Genomic DNA, 15,295 nt, shown 5'->3' on the forward strand with positions numbered 1-15,295 from the left:
AATTTCTGCTCCTTGTCTTATGGCTGCCAAGGTCATCGAGGCCAACAGGAAAGCACAGTGAGCAGGCTGTCTCAGATGCCAGTGCCAGAGAGGGCACAGCACCTAAACATAGCACCCGTAAGTATAAACTTAAGGCGTATTAGGCACATTTCTTTTGGTTTTTGAAGTAAATTTTGTAATCTCATTAAGTTTTGAAATGTAAATATGGTTCAGGGTGATCCCTTACTTCTGCAGGTGGATGGGAACCCATGATGTTATGAGTGAGTTGTTTGACATTGAGCTGTATTGACAAGGGCCTTAGTTAATGTTCCTATCCAGGCAGATTTAGCACTCAGGTATCGAGTATGGAACCTGCAGCCCAGGCGTGTGTTGGAGGTCCATCTGTGGTGGGCTAGCTGAAGGTTCTTTGGATTAAAGCCTCCTGGGTGTCCCTGCCTCCCTGGAGTATGCCCGGGTCAGCGTCTACACCCTCAGTGTTCTCCCATGCATGCTCATCCTCGGACTCACTGCTGGACTCATCGTGTGCAGCCGGAGCAACTGCGTCTACATCTTCCTTGTCCACTGTGTTGCCCCTTTCCAGTGTCAGATTGTGGAGAGCGCAGCATGCAACCACTACCAGTGACACACGATCTGGGGTATATTGTAGTGTGCCCCCTGAACGATCCAGGCATTGGAAGTGCATCTTCAGAAAACCGATGGTTCTCTCCACCACAGCTCTTGTGGAGGCGTGGCTCCTATTGTACCGCTGCTGAGCCTCTGTTCTTGGATGGAGGAGATGCGTCATGAGTCACCTTCTGAGGGGATAGCCCTTGTCACTCAGCAGCCATCCATCAAGCTGGGCTGGAGTACTGAAGAGCCTCAGCACCTGGGAGTGTCTGAGTATGTAAGTGTCGGGGGAGCTGCCTGGGTGCCTTGCACACACTTGCAGAATCTGCATCCTGTGATCACACACTATCTGCATGTTCATGGAGTGGAAGACCTTCCTGTTGACGAAGGCACCGGGCTCACCTGCTGGCGCCTTGATGGCCACATGTGTGCTGTCTATTGCACCCTGGACACGGGGGTAGCCAGCAATGGCCACGAAGCCTCTGGCTCGCTCTGTCTGACTGGCCTCATCCCAGTGGTAGTGGATGAAAGTCAATGCATGCCTGAACAGAGCGTCTGTCACCTGTTTGACACAAGTGTGGACAGCTGAATGGGAGACTCCGCAAAGATCACCCACCGACCCTTGGAAAGAGCCGGAGGCATATAAGGTGAGGGCAGCTGTGATCTTTAGCGCCACTGGCATGGGGTGTCCCATTGGCGCAAATCTCAAGGCCTATCATCTGATAAATGGAGGTGACTGTCTCCCTTGAGAGACAGAGTCCTTCAGCACTGCACCTCAGACATATTGAGGTAGCTGCTTTGCCACCTGTATATCCTGGCGTCTTCTGCAGCCCCTTCCACCTTGGACTTCCTGTTGGCCCTGCATCCCTTGTGCCTACATCTTTCATCCCAAAGGTGGCTCCCCTGGAGGCTGAATGTGAACTCCTGGCCTCCTCCCCTTCTGGCCCTCCCTTCCTCCTCAGAGGAGGTGTCTCCAGTGGAGAGCACAACTCCTATTCCCAGGCTAAGGGAAGGCTTCCTGAAACTAGCAAGGCCCCAGAAATGATCTTTATTGTAGAGTCCTGAACTGAAGGCTGTTACTCTTGTCCAAGCAGCTGGTGTGAGTTTTGAAGTATTCCTGCTCACACAGGCAAGTAGTAGTAACTTTCACAGTTAAATATCTAACAGATACCATTCGCGACCCCACTCACCCCTCTTATCCCGCCCGTGGATGAGGTTTATACAAATGCCTCCTGCCCACCTGCCCGTTGCGCCCATGCAATGTCCTGAAGATCGCACGGGCCCCGAAAAATTGCAGACAGTTGCTGCCTCAAGGGCCTTAAGTACCCGATTAATTAATGGCGGGCGCACATCCGAGAACATTGCGCACCCGCCCACTTGAATACTGCGATGGCGTCGGGATGCTCGCCCGATGTCACTGCGCGTTATTTTATGCACCAGCGTGCGGGGCCCACCCCTGCATGACAATGGGAAAATTCTGGCCATGAAAGTAAAAGCCATTGTGAATTTCCCAGTGCCTATAACAAAACGGGAAGTTTTGAGATTTTTAGGCATGAGTGGATTTTACCAGAAGTTTGTACCAAATTTTAGCAGTGTGGTTGCTCCATTGATTAAACTACTGAAAAAGAATAAGAAATTTCAATGGACACAGGAGTGTCAGAATGCATTTGACGGGTTAAAAACCGTATTGATTACTGCACCAGTTTTGGCAGCACCTGATTCTGCTGCTGCTGCTGTGGGCCATCAGCAGCGGCAGAATTGTACTCGAACACAATCTGTAACCTCATGGCCTGGCATATCCCCCACTCTACCATTACCATCAAGCCAGGGGATCAACCCTGGTTCAATGAAGAGTGCAGGAGGACATGCCAGGAGCAGCAGCAGGCATACCTAAAAATGAGGTGTCAACTTGGTGAAGCTATAACACAGGACTATTTGTGTGCCAAACAGCATAAGCAAGTGATAGACAGAGCTAAGCGATCCCACAACCAACGGATCAGAGCCAAGCTCTGCAGTTCTGCCACATCCAGTCGTGAATGGTGGTGGACAATTAAACAACTCACTGGAGGAGGTGGCTCCACAAATACCCATGTCCTCAATGATGGAGGAGCCCAGCACATCAGTGCAAAAGATAAGGCTGAAGCATTTGCAACAATCTTCAGCCAGAAGTGCCAAGTGGATGACCCATCTCGACCTCCTCCGGAGGTCCCCAGCATCACATCTTCGGCCAATTCGATTCACTCCACGTGATATGAAGAAACGGCTGAAGGCATTGGATACTGCAAAGGTTATGGGCCCTGACAACATTCCAGCAGTGGTACTGAAGACTTGTGCTCCAGAACTTGCCGCATCCCTAGCCAAGCTGTTCCACTACAACTATTACACTGGCAACTACCTGGCTATGTGGAAAATTGCCCAGGTATGTCCTGTACACAAAAAGCAGGACAAATCCAACCCAGCCAATTACTGCCCCATCAGTCTAATCTCCATCATCAGTAAAGTAATGGAAGGGGTCATCAACAGTGCTATCAAGTGGCACTTGCCTAGCAATAACTTGTTCACTGATGCCCAGTTTGGGTTCCGCCAGGGCCACTCAGCTCCTGAACTCGTTACAGCCTTGGTTCAAACATGGACAAAAGAGCTGAACTCCCAAGATGAGGTGAGAGTGACTGCCCTTGACATCAAGGCAGCATTTGACCAAGTGCGGCATCAAGGAGCCCTAGCAAAACTGGAGTCAATGGGAATCGGGGGAAAACTCTCCGTTGGTTGGAGTCATACCTAGCACGAAGGCAGATGGTTGTGAATGTTGTAGGTCAGTCATCTGAGCTCCAGGGCATCACTGCAGGAGTTCCTCAGGGTAGTATCCTAGGGCCAACCATCTTCAGCTGCTTCATCAATTACCTTCCTTCCATCATAAGGTTAGAAGTTCGCTGATGATTGCACAATGTTCAGCACCATTCGCGACTCCTCAGATACTGAAGCAGTCCATATCCAAATGTAGCAAGTCCTGGACAATATCCAGGCTTGGGCTGAAAAGTGGCAAGTAACATTCACGTCACACAAGTGTCAGGCAATGGCCATCTCCAACAAGAGAGAATCTAACCATCGCCCCTTGATGTTCAATGGTATTACCATCACTGAATCCCCCATTGTCAACATCCTGGGCATTACCATTGATCAGAAACAGAACTGGGCTAGCCATATAAATACTGTGGCTACAAGAGCAGGTCAGAGGCTAGGAATCGTGCAACGAGTAACTCGCATCCTGACTCCCCAAAGCCTGTCCATCTGCAAAGCACAAGTCAGGAGTGTGATGGAATACTCCCCACTTGCCTGAATGAGTGCAGCTCCTACAACACTGAAGAAGCTGGACACCATCCAGGACAAAGCAATCTGCTTGATTGGCATCACATCCACAAACATTCACTCCCTCCACCACCGACACACAGTAGCAGCAGTGTGTACCCTCTACAAGATGCACTGCAGGAATTCACCAAGGCTCCTTAGACAGCATCTTCCAAACGCACGACCACTACCACCTAGAAGGACAAGGGCAGCAGATAGATGGGAACACCACCACCTGGAAGTTCCCTTCCAAGTGACTCACCATCCTGACTTGGAAATATATCGCCGTTCCTTCACCGTTGCTGGGTCAAAATCCTGGAACACCATTCCTAACAGCACTGTGGGTCTACCTACACCACGTGGACTGCAGCGGTTCAAGAAAGTAGATCATCACCACCTTCTCAAGGGCAACTAGTGATGGGCAATAAATGCTGGCCCAGCCAGCAAAGCCCACATCCCATGAATGAATAATAAAAAAAGCTCGTAATTATGCCAAGCAGTTCAAGTTGGAAATTGATGCGAGTGATTTGGGTATTGCTGCTGTGTTGTCACAAGAAGATGAAAGAGGAATCAAAAAGCCCGTAGGATATTTTTCATGGAAGCTGAAGATACATCAGAAGAGATACTCAACCATCAAAAAAGAGACTCTGGATCTTGTGTTAGCATTTTAGCATTTTGAGGTTTATGTTGCAAGCAATTCTTCAGAAACAATTGTTTATACAGACAACAATCCTTTAAAATTTCTGGAAAAATTTTGAAACTGGAGTGCCAGACTGTCCAGATGGGCCTATTGCTGCAACCGTTCAATTTACAGATTATATGTGTGGTTGGGTGACAAAAGTTGATTGCAGATGCATTGTCAACAGTTTCAAGTTCAAAGGAAATTGGACATTTGAAACATGGACAATGGACTGAAATGATATCTGTTGGTACAAAGGCTTTGTGTATATTGTCATGTTAATGCATGTACCTGGTAGCGTAATAGTTTTGTGTATATAGATAAGTATAGTAAGTAATGAGTTGAGAAACTGAAACCGTCTTTCATAATTATGATGGTTCATTTTTCCAGAAGGATGGAGTTGTAAAGGAAATTTCATTTATTCCCTATTCTTACAGTGGGATATTGAAGCAGACTTGTGGGGACTGTGTGTGTGCATTGTGTGTGTGACTAATTTAATTAAACTGAAGACAGTCAGACTGCAAGGTTTAAATCATCAAAGGAATTAGGTGTAAAAGCAGACATATTAAAATGGAAATGGATGAGCATTTGTTGATAAGTTGAGAGGTTTGAATTTTAAGGAGGCATGATCGGAAGTTTTACAGCTGGCAAAATTGTAAATAAATAAGGGAAAGTTATTAAGTTTATTTTTCCCGAAAGTGCTGGCCATAATGACAACATGAAAGATGTTTATTTTCTGAGAAAGTTAACTTACAAATAAAGTTTAAAATAATGGGTTTTAAAGATCAAAAGGGAGAAAGTATATTTAAGTGAAGATTGAAAGCTGTATGGTAAGTGGCCATGTGAGATCTTGAAAGGTGGACTTGTGAAAAAGCAGCCTCTAGCCACCTCAGAGAAGTGCTTGCTTGTTTCAGAAAGCAAGGTGTTGTTAAAAGCCTTAGAATTCCATTGTTGAGTGAGAGGAAGAGACAAGCTGTGAAATACCTTCCTTATAGCAACAGTGAGTGCCTTGTGGTAATAGTACTGGATGTTTTATAGATTAAGAATCTATTTGGACTGTTGCCTGGAAAAGGGTGTTTGTTTAGGAGTCTAGCTAGGTAGAAATCTTTTGGGAAATGTTATACAACTAAATTTAACAGTATAACTGTAATCTTACGTGTTTAAGTTTTCTTATCTTGTGTTAATAAATGTTTTAATTTGATATTTAAAATCTCTAGAAGTGGTAGTGGAATCTTTACTTCTGACTCAAGTGCACATACCTTCCCGTAATACAAATACAAACTGTTGTGGTAGCTTGGGATTTGGTCAGCCTGGCAATTACAATCTGCCATATCTGCCTGCTCTGTATATTGCCAATGGTTGCTAGGCATGTGTGCTCACACACTACTTTACCAAGAACACATCTTGCACACTTTCCATCAGAAGTGGGCAGATGTATATCAGACTCGTTTGAGTCTTATGTGGCTGCAAAGTGCGGAGAAAAAGAGGGGCCATGTGGTCCACTTTAGTCCCCTCCATCAGCTCATGATCATAATTTTGCCATTGGAGGGAGCTGCAGAGGAAAGGTCAGATATTTCCTGTATGTGAGGGAAGGGTAAGTTACCACAAGCCACTTCTTTTCACCTGATAATAAAATATTATGACCAGGAGTTTCTTTGGAGCTACTCTCACTCTGTCACTTTAACATTGCTGGAGGTGCTTTAGACTAGAACCTTCCTGCTGAATTTATGTCAGGACAGGTGCAAATGTGGTGTACAAATTCAGGTAAAACAAACTCTTTGTAGCTGATTACCCAGCAGTATTGTTGAAAGCTTGAAAGTAGCTAACTTGCTTACACTAAATGGTGCATGATAGAGAGAGGTCAGAAAACCATGAAAAAGGGTTCAGTTCACTACATAGGTTCCTTGGATGACAGGGTACCCTATGATGAGGCGCTGATTAATTAGATTTATGCTCTCTGGAGTTCAGAAGAATGAGAGGTGATCTCATTAAAACATACAGGATTCTGAAGGGGTTTGACACAGCAGACATTGGAATCTAGAACGTGGGTGCACAGTCTCAGTACGGGGTCCATCATTTAGCACAAGAGATGAAGAGAAATTTCTTCACTCAGAGGGTTGTGAATCTTTGGAATTCTTTATCCTAGAGCTGTGGATACTCCATTGTTGAATCTATTTAAGGCTGAGATGGACAGATTTTTGGTCTCTCAGGGAATTAAGGGATATGGGGAGCAGGTGCAAAGTGGAATTGAGGATGAAGATCAGCCATGATCATACTGAATGGTGGAGCAGAATCAAGGGGCCTATGGTCTACTCCTTATGTTCTTATGTTCTCTAATTTTATTTAGGAAAAATATATAAAATAAGATTTTCCACAGTATATGTATGCCATCCTGAGAACAGTGGCCAGTTAAACTCATGAAAGAGATCATTTAAATTTGACATTCAAAATAGTATTTAAAAACCAAGCAATATTACGAAAACAAGAATAAATAAAGTTTGGAAGTTAAGAAAATATATAGAAAGTAAGGCATGATGGAAACAAAAGATGGAAATACACTCACAACTGATCCAGGTCGTTGTACAAGATGAAAACATCGGCAGGCAGACTTTTGATTTTATTGCTCTTCAAAGATCTATTATAGAGAAAAGTACTTTTAATATTTAAAGTGCAATTGGTGTGGGGTAAAATTTCTTTCACAATGTCAGCCATGAAAATTTTGTTAAGTTGATTCAAAAATGATATATTAACAATGGCATGTGTATAACGAGTACACACAGGAAATCTTTTACATCTGGCATTAATCCAAAGGTTTAAGCAACCAAATAAGCTATGGGTGCAGAAAAATCACAGGCGTGTGATCCTTGGATTCTACCTGCTTCTGAACCTGTTGAGGGTCGCAAATTCAGGGGGCGAGACCCCACAGGATTCAAGGACTGGTCTTTTGGCATTTCCAAGCTGTAACAGACACTTTAGAGACTGGATTATCAAAGCCTGATGGGGCTGGGAAGACAGAAAAATCACCGTAACAGAACGGTGTGCCAGTTTACTAGCATCTTCCTGCCTCCCAGCCAATTTTCAAAATGGATGGGTCTGAGGCAGAACAGCTGCTGGCCCACAAGTGGCAGGTAGCCGATTCAAGGACCGACTAAGGCCCTTTTCTCGCACCAGCTGGCCAACTGTGGTCAAAACATGGCCAGTGAAAACAGGTAGCCTCTCACATCAAAATGGGGCCCACTGCTCCATATCACTTTTCTGACATCCAAACACCCCTCATCCACCATTCCACACCCTCCCTTCCCATTTAAAATTTCAACAATTTTACAAGTATTGAGAGGGAACCTCCATTTTGAATCACCCTCTCTCTCCCTTAACAAGTTGCAGCTCTCTCAGTGCTGGAGGACCACCTGTTAGCTCTCCAGCAATGGAAGCCATCCCACCATCATGAATTGAACAACCATCATGCCCTCTGAACATTAATTGGCCAATCCTACAGAAACTGTGTTGAGTGACCACTCCCGATACAGTGGAGGTTGGAACCCTTATTTGATCCTGATGTCAGGGTCTCAATGCCAAATGGCAAATTAAGCCCTAGAAATTTACTCCATACCCCATCTTCTGGCCAAACTGTGCAATTACACAAGTTTATATAAACAAAATCACTAACAACTAACTGTAAACATAGGACATTATATAAAAAATCTGATATGAAATGTGCCAAAACATTACAGCGTTACAGAAAGTGAAGTTATGCACACAGATAATTGCTAGAAATTTTTTAGAGATTATTGCAGCAAAGCGGGACACAAGAACACAAGAGACACAAACACATGAACAAGGAGCAGGAGTAGGCCATTTGGCCTCTCAAGCCTGCTCTGCCATTTAATGAGATTATGGCTGATCTGATAGTAACCTCAAATCTGCATCCTGCATACCCCCAATAACTTATCATCCCCTTGCTTACCAAGAATCTATCCACCTCTCCCTTAAAAGTATTCAAAGACTCTGCTTCCACTGCCTTTTCAGGAAGAGAGTTCCAAAGACTCACGACCCTCTGAGAGAAACATTTTGCCTCATCTCTGTTTTAACTTTGACAAGGTGCCACACAGGAGGCTGCTCAGTAAGATAAGAACCCATGGTGTTAGAGGCAAGGTACTAGCATGGAAAGAAGTTTGGCTGTCTGGCAGGAGGCAGAGAGTGGGGATAAGGGGGTCCTTCTCAGGATGGTGGCCAGTGACTAGTGGAGTTCCGCAGGGGTCAGTGTTGGGATCACAACTTTTCACTTTATACATTAATGATCTAGGTGAAGGAACTGAGGGCATCCTGGCTAAGTTTGCAGATGATACAAAGATAGGTGGAGGGACAGGTAGTATTGAGGAGGCGGGAGGCTGCAGAAGGATTTGGACAGGTTAGGAGAATGGGCAAAGAAGTGGCAGATGGAATACAACTTGGGCAAGTGTGAGGTCATGCACTTTGGTAGGAAGAATAGAGGCATAGACTATTTTCTAAATGGGGAGAGAATTCAGAAATCTGGAGTGCAAAGGGACTTGGGAGTCCTCGTCCAGGATTCTCTTAAGGTTAACTTGCAGGTTGAGTCGGTAGTTAGGAAGGCAAATGCAATGTTGGCATTTATTTCGAGAAGACTAGAATATAAAAACAGGGATGTGCTGCTGAGGCTTTATAAGGCTCTGGTCAGACCACATTTAGAATATTGTGAGCAATTTTGGGCCCGGTATCTCAGGAAGGATGTTCTGGCCCTGGAGAGAGTCCAGAGAAAGTTCACGAGAATGATCCCAGAAATGAAAGGCTTAACATATGAGGAACGTTTGAGGACTCTAGGTCTATACTCGATGGAGTTTAGAAGGATGAGGGGGGGATCTGATTGAAACTTACAGAATACTGAAAGGCCTGGATAGAGTGGACGTGGGGAAGATGTTTCCATTAGTAGGAGAGACTAGGACCCGAGGGCACAGCCTCAGAGTAAAGGGAAGACCTTTTAGAACAGAGATGAGGAGAAACTTCTTTAGCCAGAGAGTGGTGAATCTATGGAATTCATTGCCACAGAAGGCTGTGGAGGCCAGGTCATTGAGTGTATTTAAGATCGAGATAGATAGGTTCTTGATTGGTAAGGGGATCAAAGGTTACGGGGAGAAGGGGGGAGAATGGGGTTGAGAAACCTATCAGCCATGATTGAATGGCGGAGCAGACTTGATGGGCCGAATGGCCTAATTTCTGCTCCTATGTCTTATGGTCTTAAATGGGTGACCCCTTATTATTAAACAGTGACCCCTAGTTCTACATTCTCCCACAAGAGGAAACATCCTCTCCACATCCCCTCAGGATCTTATATGTTTCAATCAAAGTGCCTCTTACTCTTCTAAACTCCAGCGGATACAAGCCTAGCCTGTCAACCTTTCCTGATAAGACAATCCACCCATTCCAGGTATTAGTCTAGTAAACCTTCTCTGAACTGCATCTAATGCATTTACATTCTTCCTTAAATAAGAAGACCAATACTGTACACAGTACTCCAGATGTGGTCTCACCAATGCCCTGCATAACTGAAGCATACCCTCTCTATTTTTGTATTCAATTCCCCTCGCAATAAATGATGACATTCTATTAGCTTTCCAAATTACCTACCGTACCTGCATGCTAGCCTTTTGTGATTCATGCACTAAGAAACCCAGATCCCTCTGAATCTGAGCTCTGCAATCTCTCACCATTTAGATAATATGCTTCTCTTTTATTCTTCATGCCAAAATGGACAGTTTCACATTTTCCCACTTTATACTCCGTTTGCCAGATCTTGCCCACTCACTTAACCCATCTATATATTTTTGTAGACTTCTTATGCCCTCTTCACAACTTACTTTCCTACCTATCCTTGTGTCATCAGCAAATTTGGCAACCATCCCACCCAACCCTTCATCCAAGTCATTTATATAAATTGTAAACAGTTGGGGTCCCAGCATTGATCCCTGTGGTACACCACTCGTTACATCTTGCCAACCTGAAAAAGACCCATTTATCCCTACTTTCTGCTTCCTGTTATCCAGCCAATCTCCTATCCATGCCAATATGTTACCCCCATGCCATTAGCTTTTATTTTCCACAGTAACCTTTGATGTGGCACTTTATCAAATGCCTTCTGGAAATCGAAGTACAGTACATCCACCACTACTTCTTTATCCACAGCACATTTTATTTCCTGAAAGAACTCCAATCAATTGGTTAAACATGATTTCCCTTTCAGAAAACCAAGTTGACTCTGCCTGATTACCTTGAACTTACCCAAGTGCCCTGCTATAGCTTCTTTGATAATAGCTTCTAACATTTTCCCTATGACAGATGTTAAACTAACTGGCCTATGGTTTCCCACTTTCTGTCTCCCTCCCTTTTTGAATAATGGAGTTACATTTGTCATCTTCCAATCTAATGGGACCTTCCCCAAATCTAGGGAGTTTTGGAAAATTAAAACCAATCCATCAACTATTGCGCTAGCCACTTCTTTTAAGACCCTAGGATGAATTCCATCAGGACCCGGGCACTTGTCAAGCTGCAGCGTCAACAATTTACTCAGTACCACTTCCCTGGTGAATGTAATTTTCCTGAGTTCCTCCCTCCCTTCCATTTCCTAATTTATAGCTGCTTCTGAGATGTTACTTATATCCTCTATATTGAAGGCTGATGCAAAATACCTGTTCAATTCATCTGTCATCTCTTTGTTTTCCATATTCACCAGACTCACTTTCTATAGGACCAACGCTCACTTTGTTAACTCATTTCTTTTTAAAATATTTATAGAAACTCTTCTATCTGTTTTTATATTTCTGGATAGCTTTCCCTCGTACTCTAAATTTTCCCTCCTTATTAACCTTTTAGTCATTCTTTGCTGTTCCTTATATTCTGTCCAATCTTCTGACCTTCCGCCTATCTTTGCGCGATTGTATACTTTTTCTTTAAGTTTGACACTATCTTTAACCTTTCTAGTTAACCATGGATGGCGTGTCCGACTCCTGGACTTTTTCTTCCTTGTTGGAATGTATCTATTCTTAAATATCCCCTTAAATGTTTGCCATTGCATCTCTATTGACCTACACCTTAAACTAATTTGCCAATTCACTTTAGCCAGTTCTGCTTTCATGCCCTCATTGTCTAATTAACATAACCCTTTACTGTACATTTCCCCAAGTATAATCTCAAAAATGTTACATTATTTTGTTAAACTATTTACATTACATTCCCACCGCCTGTTAACCTCATGTACTGTTTAGCATTTCCATCCAACTCCTGCCTCCTCCCCACTACTCCACATTACTTCTGCCAAAGGCATCAATCCCAACACCGTTCTCAGCTCAGCAGGTCTGGTAGCATCTGTGGAGAGAGAAACAGAGTTAATATTTTGAGTCCGTGTGACTCTTCAGAGCTGAAGAGAGGTAGCAATGTGATGGATTTTATACTGTTGAAGACAGTAGGGGTGGGTTGGGCAGGTGGAGCAAAATAGAAGCTATGGGATAGGTGGGAGCTAAAGAGAGATTTGACAAGGATCTGACCTCCTATTTTGCTCTACCTGCTGCAACCACGCCCCCCACCACGCTCTTCAACAGTATAAAATCCATCACATTTCTACCTCTCTTCAGCTCTGAGGAAGAGTCCTACGGACTTGAAACCTTAACTCTGTTTCTCTCCCAACAGGTGCTGACAGACCTGCTGAGTTTTTCCAGCATTTCCTTTTTTTTTATTCATTCACGGGATATGGGCTTCGCTGGCTGGGCCAGCATTTATTGCCCAACCCTAGTTCCCCTTGAAAAGGTGGTGATGAGCTGCCTTCTTGAACCACTGCAGTCCATGTGGTGTAGGTACACCCACAGTGCTGTTAGGAAGGGAGTTCCAAGATGTTGACCCAGCGACAGTGAAGGAACAACGATATATTTCCAAGTCAGGACGGTGAGTGACTTGCAAGGGAACTTCCAGGTGGTGGTGTTTTCATCTATCTGCTGCCCTTGTCCTTCTAGGTGGTAGTGGTCATGGGTTTGGAAGGCGCTGTCTAAGGAGCCTTGGTGAATTCCTGCAGTGCATCTTGTAGATGGTACACACAGCTGCTACTGTGTGTCGGTGGTGGAGGGAGTGAATGTTTGTGAATGTGGTGCTGATCAAGCAGACTGCTTTGACCTGGAAGGTGTCCATCTTCTTCAGTGTTGTAGGAGCTGCACTCATCCAGGCAAGTGTGGAGTATTCCATCACACTCCTGACATGTGCCTTGTAGATGGTGGACAGACTTTGAGGAGTCAGGAGGTGAGTTACTCGTCGCACGATTTCTAGCCTCTGACCTGCTCTCGTAGCCACTGTATTTATATAGCTCGTCTAGTTCAGTTTCTGGTGAATGGTAACCCCCAGGATGTTGATAGTGGGGGATTCAGTGATGGTAATGCCATTGAACATCAAGGGGCGATGGTTGGATTTTCTCTTGTTGGAGATGGTCATTGTCTGACACTTATGTGGCGTGAGTGTTACTTGCCACTTATCAGCCCAAGCCTGGATATTGTCCAGGTCTTGCTGCATTTGGACATGGACTGCTTCAGTGTCTGAGGAGTCATGAATGGTGCTGAACATTGTGCAATCATCAGTGAACATCCCCACTTCTGATCTTTCTGTTTTTATTTCAGATTTCCAGCATCCACAGTATTTTGCTTTTATTGTTCTCAGCTCCCTTGGAAGATGTGCAGGGTGTATGTTTCCTTGGAAAGCAATCATTGGTGGAGTGGGATAACAGCTTCACACGACTACTGACTCCTTGGCTGTGACTCTTACGATGCCTGAATGTAAAGGCAATGAAATCCACTGATTTAAGAAAGAAACCTTCAGGGCTTGAATGATCACAACCCCTTGAAAAAGGAGACAACGAACTGAAATTCTCCCTGTTATCTTCCTCTGCATTGCACATTGGAGAAAAGCGAAAGCACCGGCTTGACAAAATGAAACACATTCAGCTCTGATGAAGAACTTCACAGCTGTATCATTCACCACTGCTGTGAGTCAATACCTGAGTCATGAATGAATCTGCTAGATGAAAAGAAGAACAAAGAGCATCCTGAAGACATTACAGGATACAAGGAAAGGAAGACTTCCCTACTACGTTTAGGATAGGAGTTTTAGTTTCTGTAGGTAATGTTATCATTTCCATGCTTGCTTCAGTGTGAGGCTGCTCTGCTGCAGACAATGGGATCTTGGAATCAGCAGGAGAAACTAGGATTGGGCCATCATCAACAACGGAATAAACTTCAGGACCGGGTTCTATAGGAAGTTCCTGAATAGTGCTCTTCAGCTGTAGAAGCTCTGTAGTTTGGGCCTCTTTGCTGAAAGAAGGGTTGAGTTGATCCATGACTTGTTGGTGAGATCTAAGTGTGAGCTGCAGCTTACATTTGTACAAATTAATAAGCTCTGAACTTTCACTATTGGTTTTATCCAATTTGGAGTTAAGCATCTCATTCTCCCTGGGTAGCTTTTTGCTGACTGCTTGCAATTGTTGATGCATGTTGTTGGTGGGCTCAGTGGAATAAGTAAACAAATAACCTCTTTATTACCTTCTTCAACAAAAGGATGATTCTCCTCAAAAGAGACGACAAGGATTTCTCAATCATTGGCAGTGGAATTAAACAGCATAGTAAGATCTAGGACATTTTCTTCTAACAGAACATCTGCCTCTGTGGCGGCTACATTCTCTTGAACTCTGCCTCAAAAGAGCCAACCAAAGTCATCCTTTAGTGGATGGTCACTGTCTTTGTTAGTGCATCTTGTTTTTGCCTCTTCTAGCCTGTCTCCAAAGAGAAGTGCGAGATCTGCAATTTCCTCCTGTGGTCCAATGGAAGGTGTTTCTTCAATAAAGACTGGCTCACTGCGTAATGAGACAACTTCAATTCCTGCTGCAGCTTTGAGCTTTCCCAGTCCTCGGAACAACTTTGGAAATTTATCCCTGAATATTGCTCCGTTGTCCTCTTTTGTTACTTCATTGACCTTTAGTAGAAGACCAATTCCTAAGCACGCAGCCCTGTTGAGCTGAGAAATTTACTGGTTCTGTAAATATAAAGAGTTTCAATAATTTCTCCATCTTCATGCCTAAGTGTTGTAGTAAACTGACTCTTCACTTTGAGGAATGTGCTCCTTGGCCCTTGGAGCTTTATTTTAGATGGATGGATTTCTACTCGCTTAAGCCCATCATGAAGCCAGTCCAATTTATCTGATAAAACTGTGACTCCAGTCCCTGTGTCCAGTTTAAATTATGTTCTATATCCTTGGGTTTCCAGCTCTACAGACCAAAACTGCTCATCAGGATCTTTAATTTCTCCTAGGAAATTGTCAGGTTGAGATGCTGTATTTTCAATTTCTTGGACTTCACAACGGTTGCAAGCTTGTTTCAGCTTTTGTCCTTTAAATTGAACTTTAACTCTATAGAATTGTTTAAAATGTCCTGTCTTGCCACAGAGAAAGCACTTGGCTACCACTGTTGGGCAGCCTTTGCAGCAATGCTGCTTTTTGGAGCCGCATCTGGAACATTTTAAAATAGTTGGAAGGGTCCTTTCCGCCCCTTCAACGGTTTTGCCGGCTTTCTCATCGGCTTTTAGTTGACGGAGTTCTGGACTTTGGGCCTACATACTGGATCGA

At 44.1% G+C, this 15,295-nt stretch overlaps 1 protein-coding gene across 1 annotated transcript in view; it reads right to left on the minus strand.

Annotated features, from left to right (window-relative positions):
- LOC144682449 (relaxin receptor 1-like) overlaps positions 1-15,295 on the minus strand; it is a 241,886-nt gene that overhangs the window by 114,240 nt on the left and 112,351 nt on the right. The window contains exon 5 of the mRNA XM_078544852.1: positions 7,194-7,265. Coding sequence (XP_078400978.1) covers positions 7,194-7,265 — 72 coding nt within the window. The remainder of the gene's footprint in view (positions 1-7,193; positions 7,266-15,295) is intronic.

This window comes from Cetorhinus maximus, chromosome 7, assembly GCF_964194155.1.
Source record: "Cetorhinus maximus chromosome 7, sCetMax3.hap1.1, whole genome shotgun sequence".
NCBI classification, from domain to species: Eukaryota; Metazoa; Chordata; class Chondrichthyes; order Lamniformes; family Cetorhinidae; genus Cetorhinus; species Cetorhinus maximus.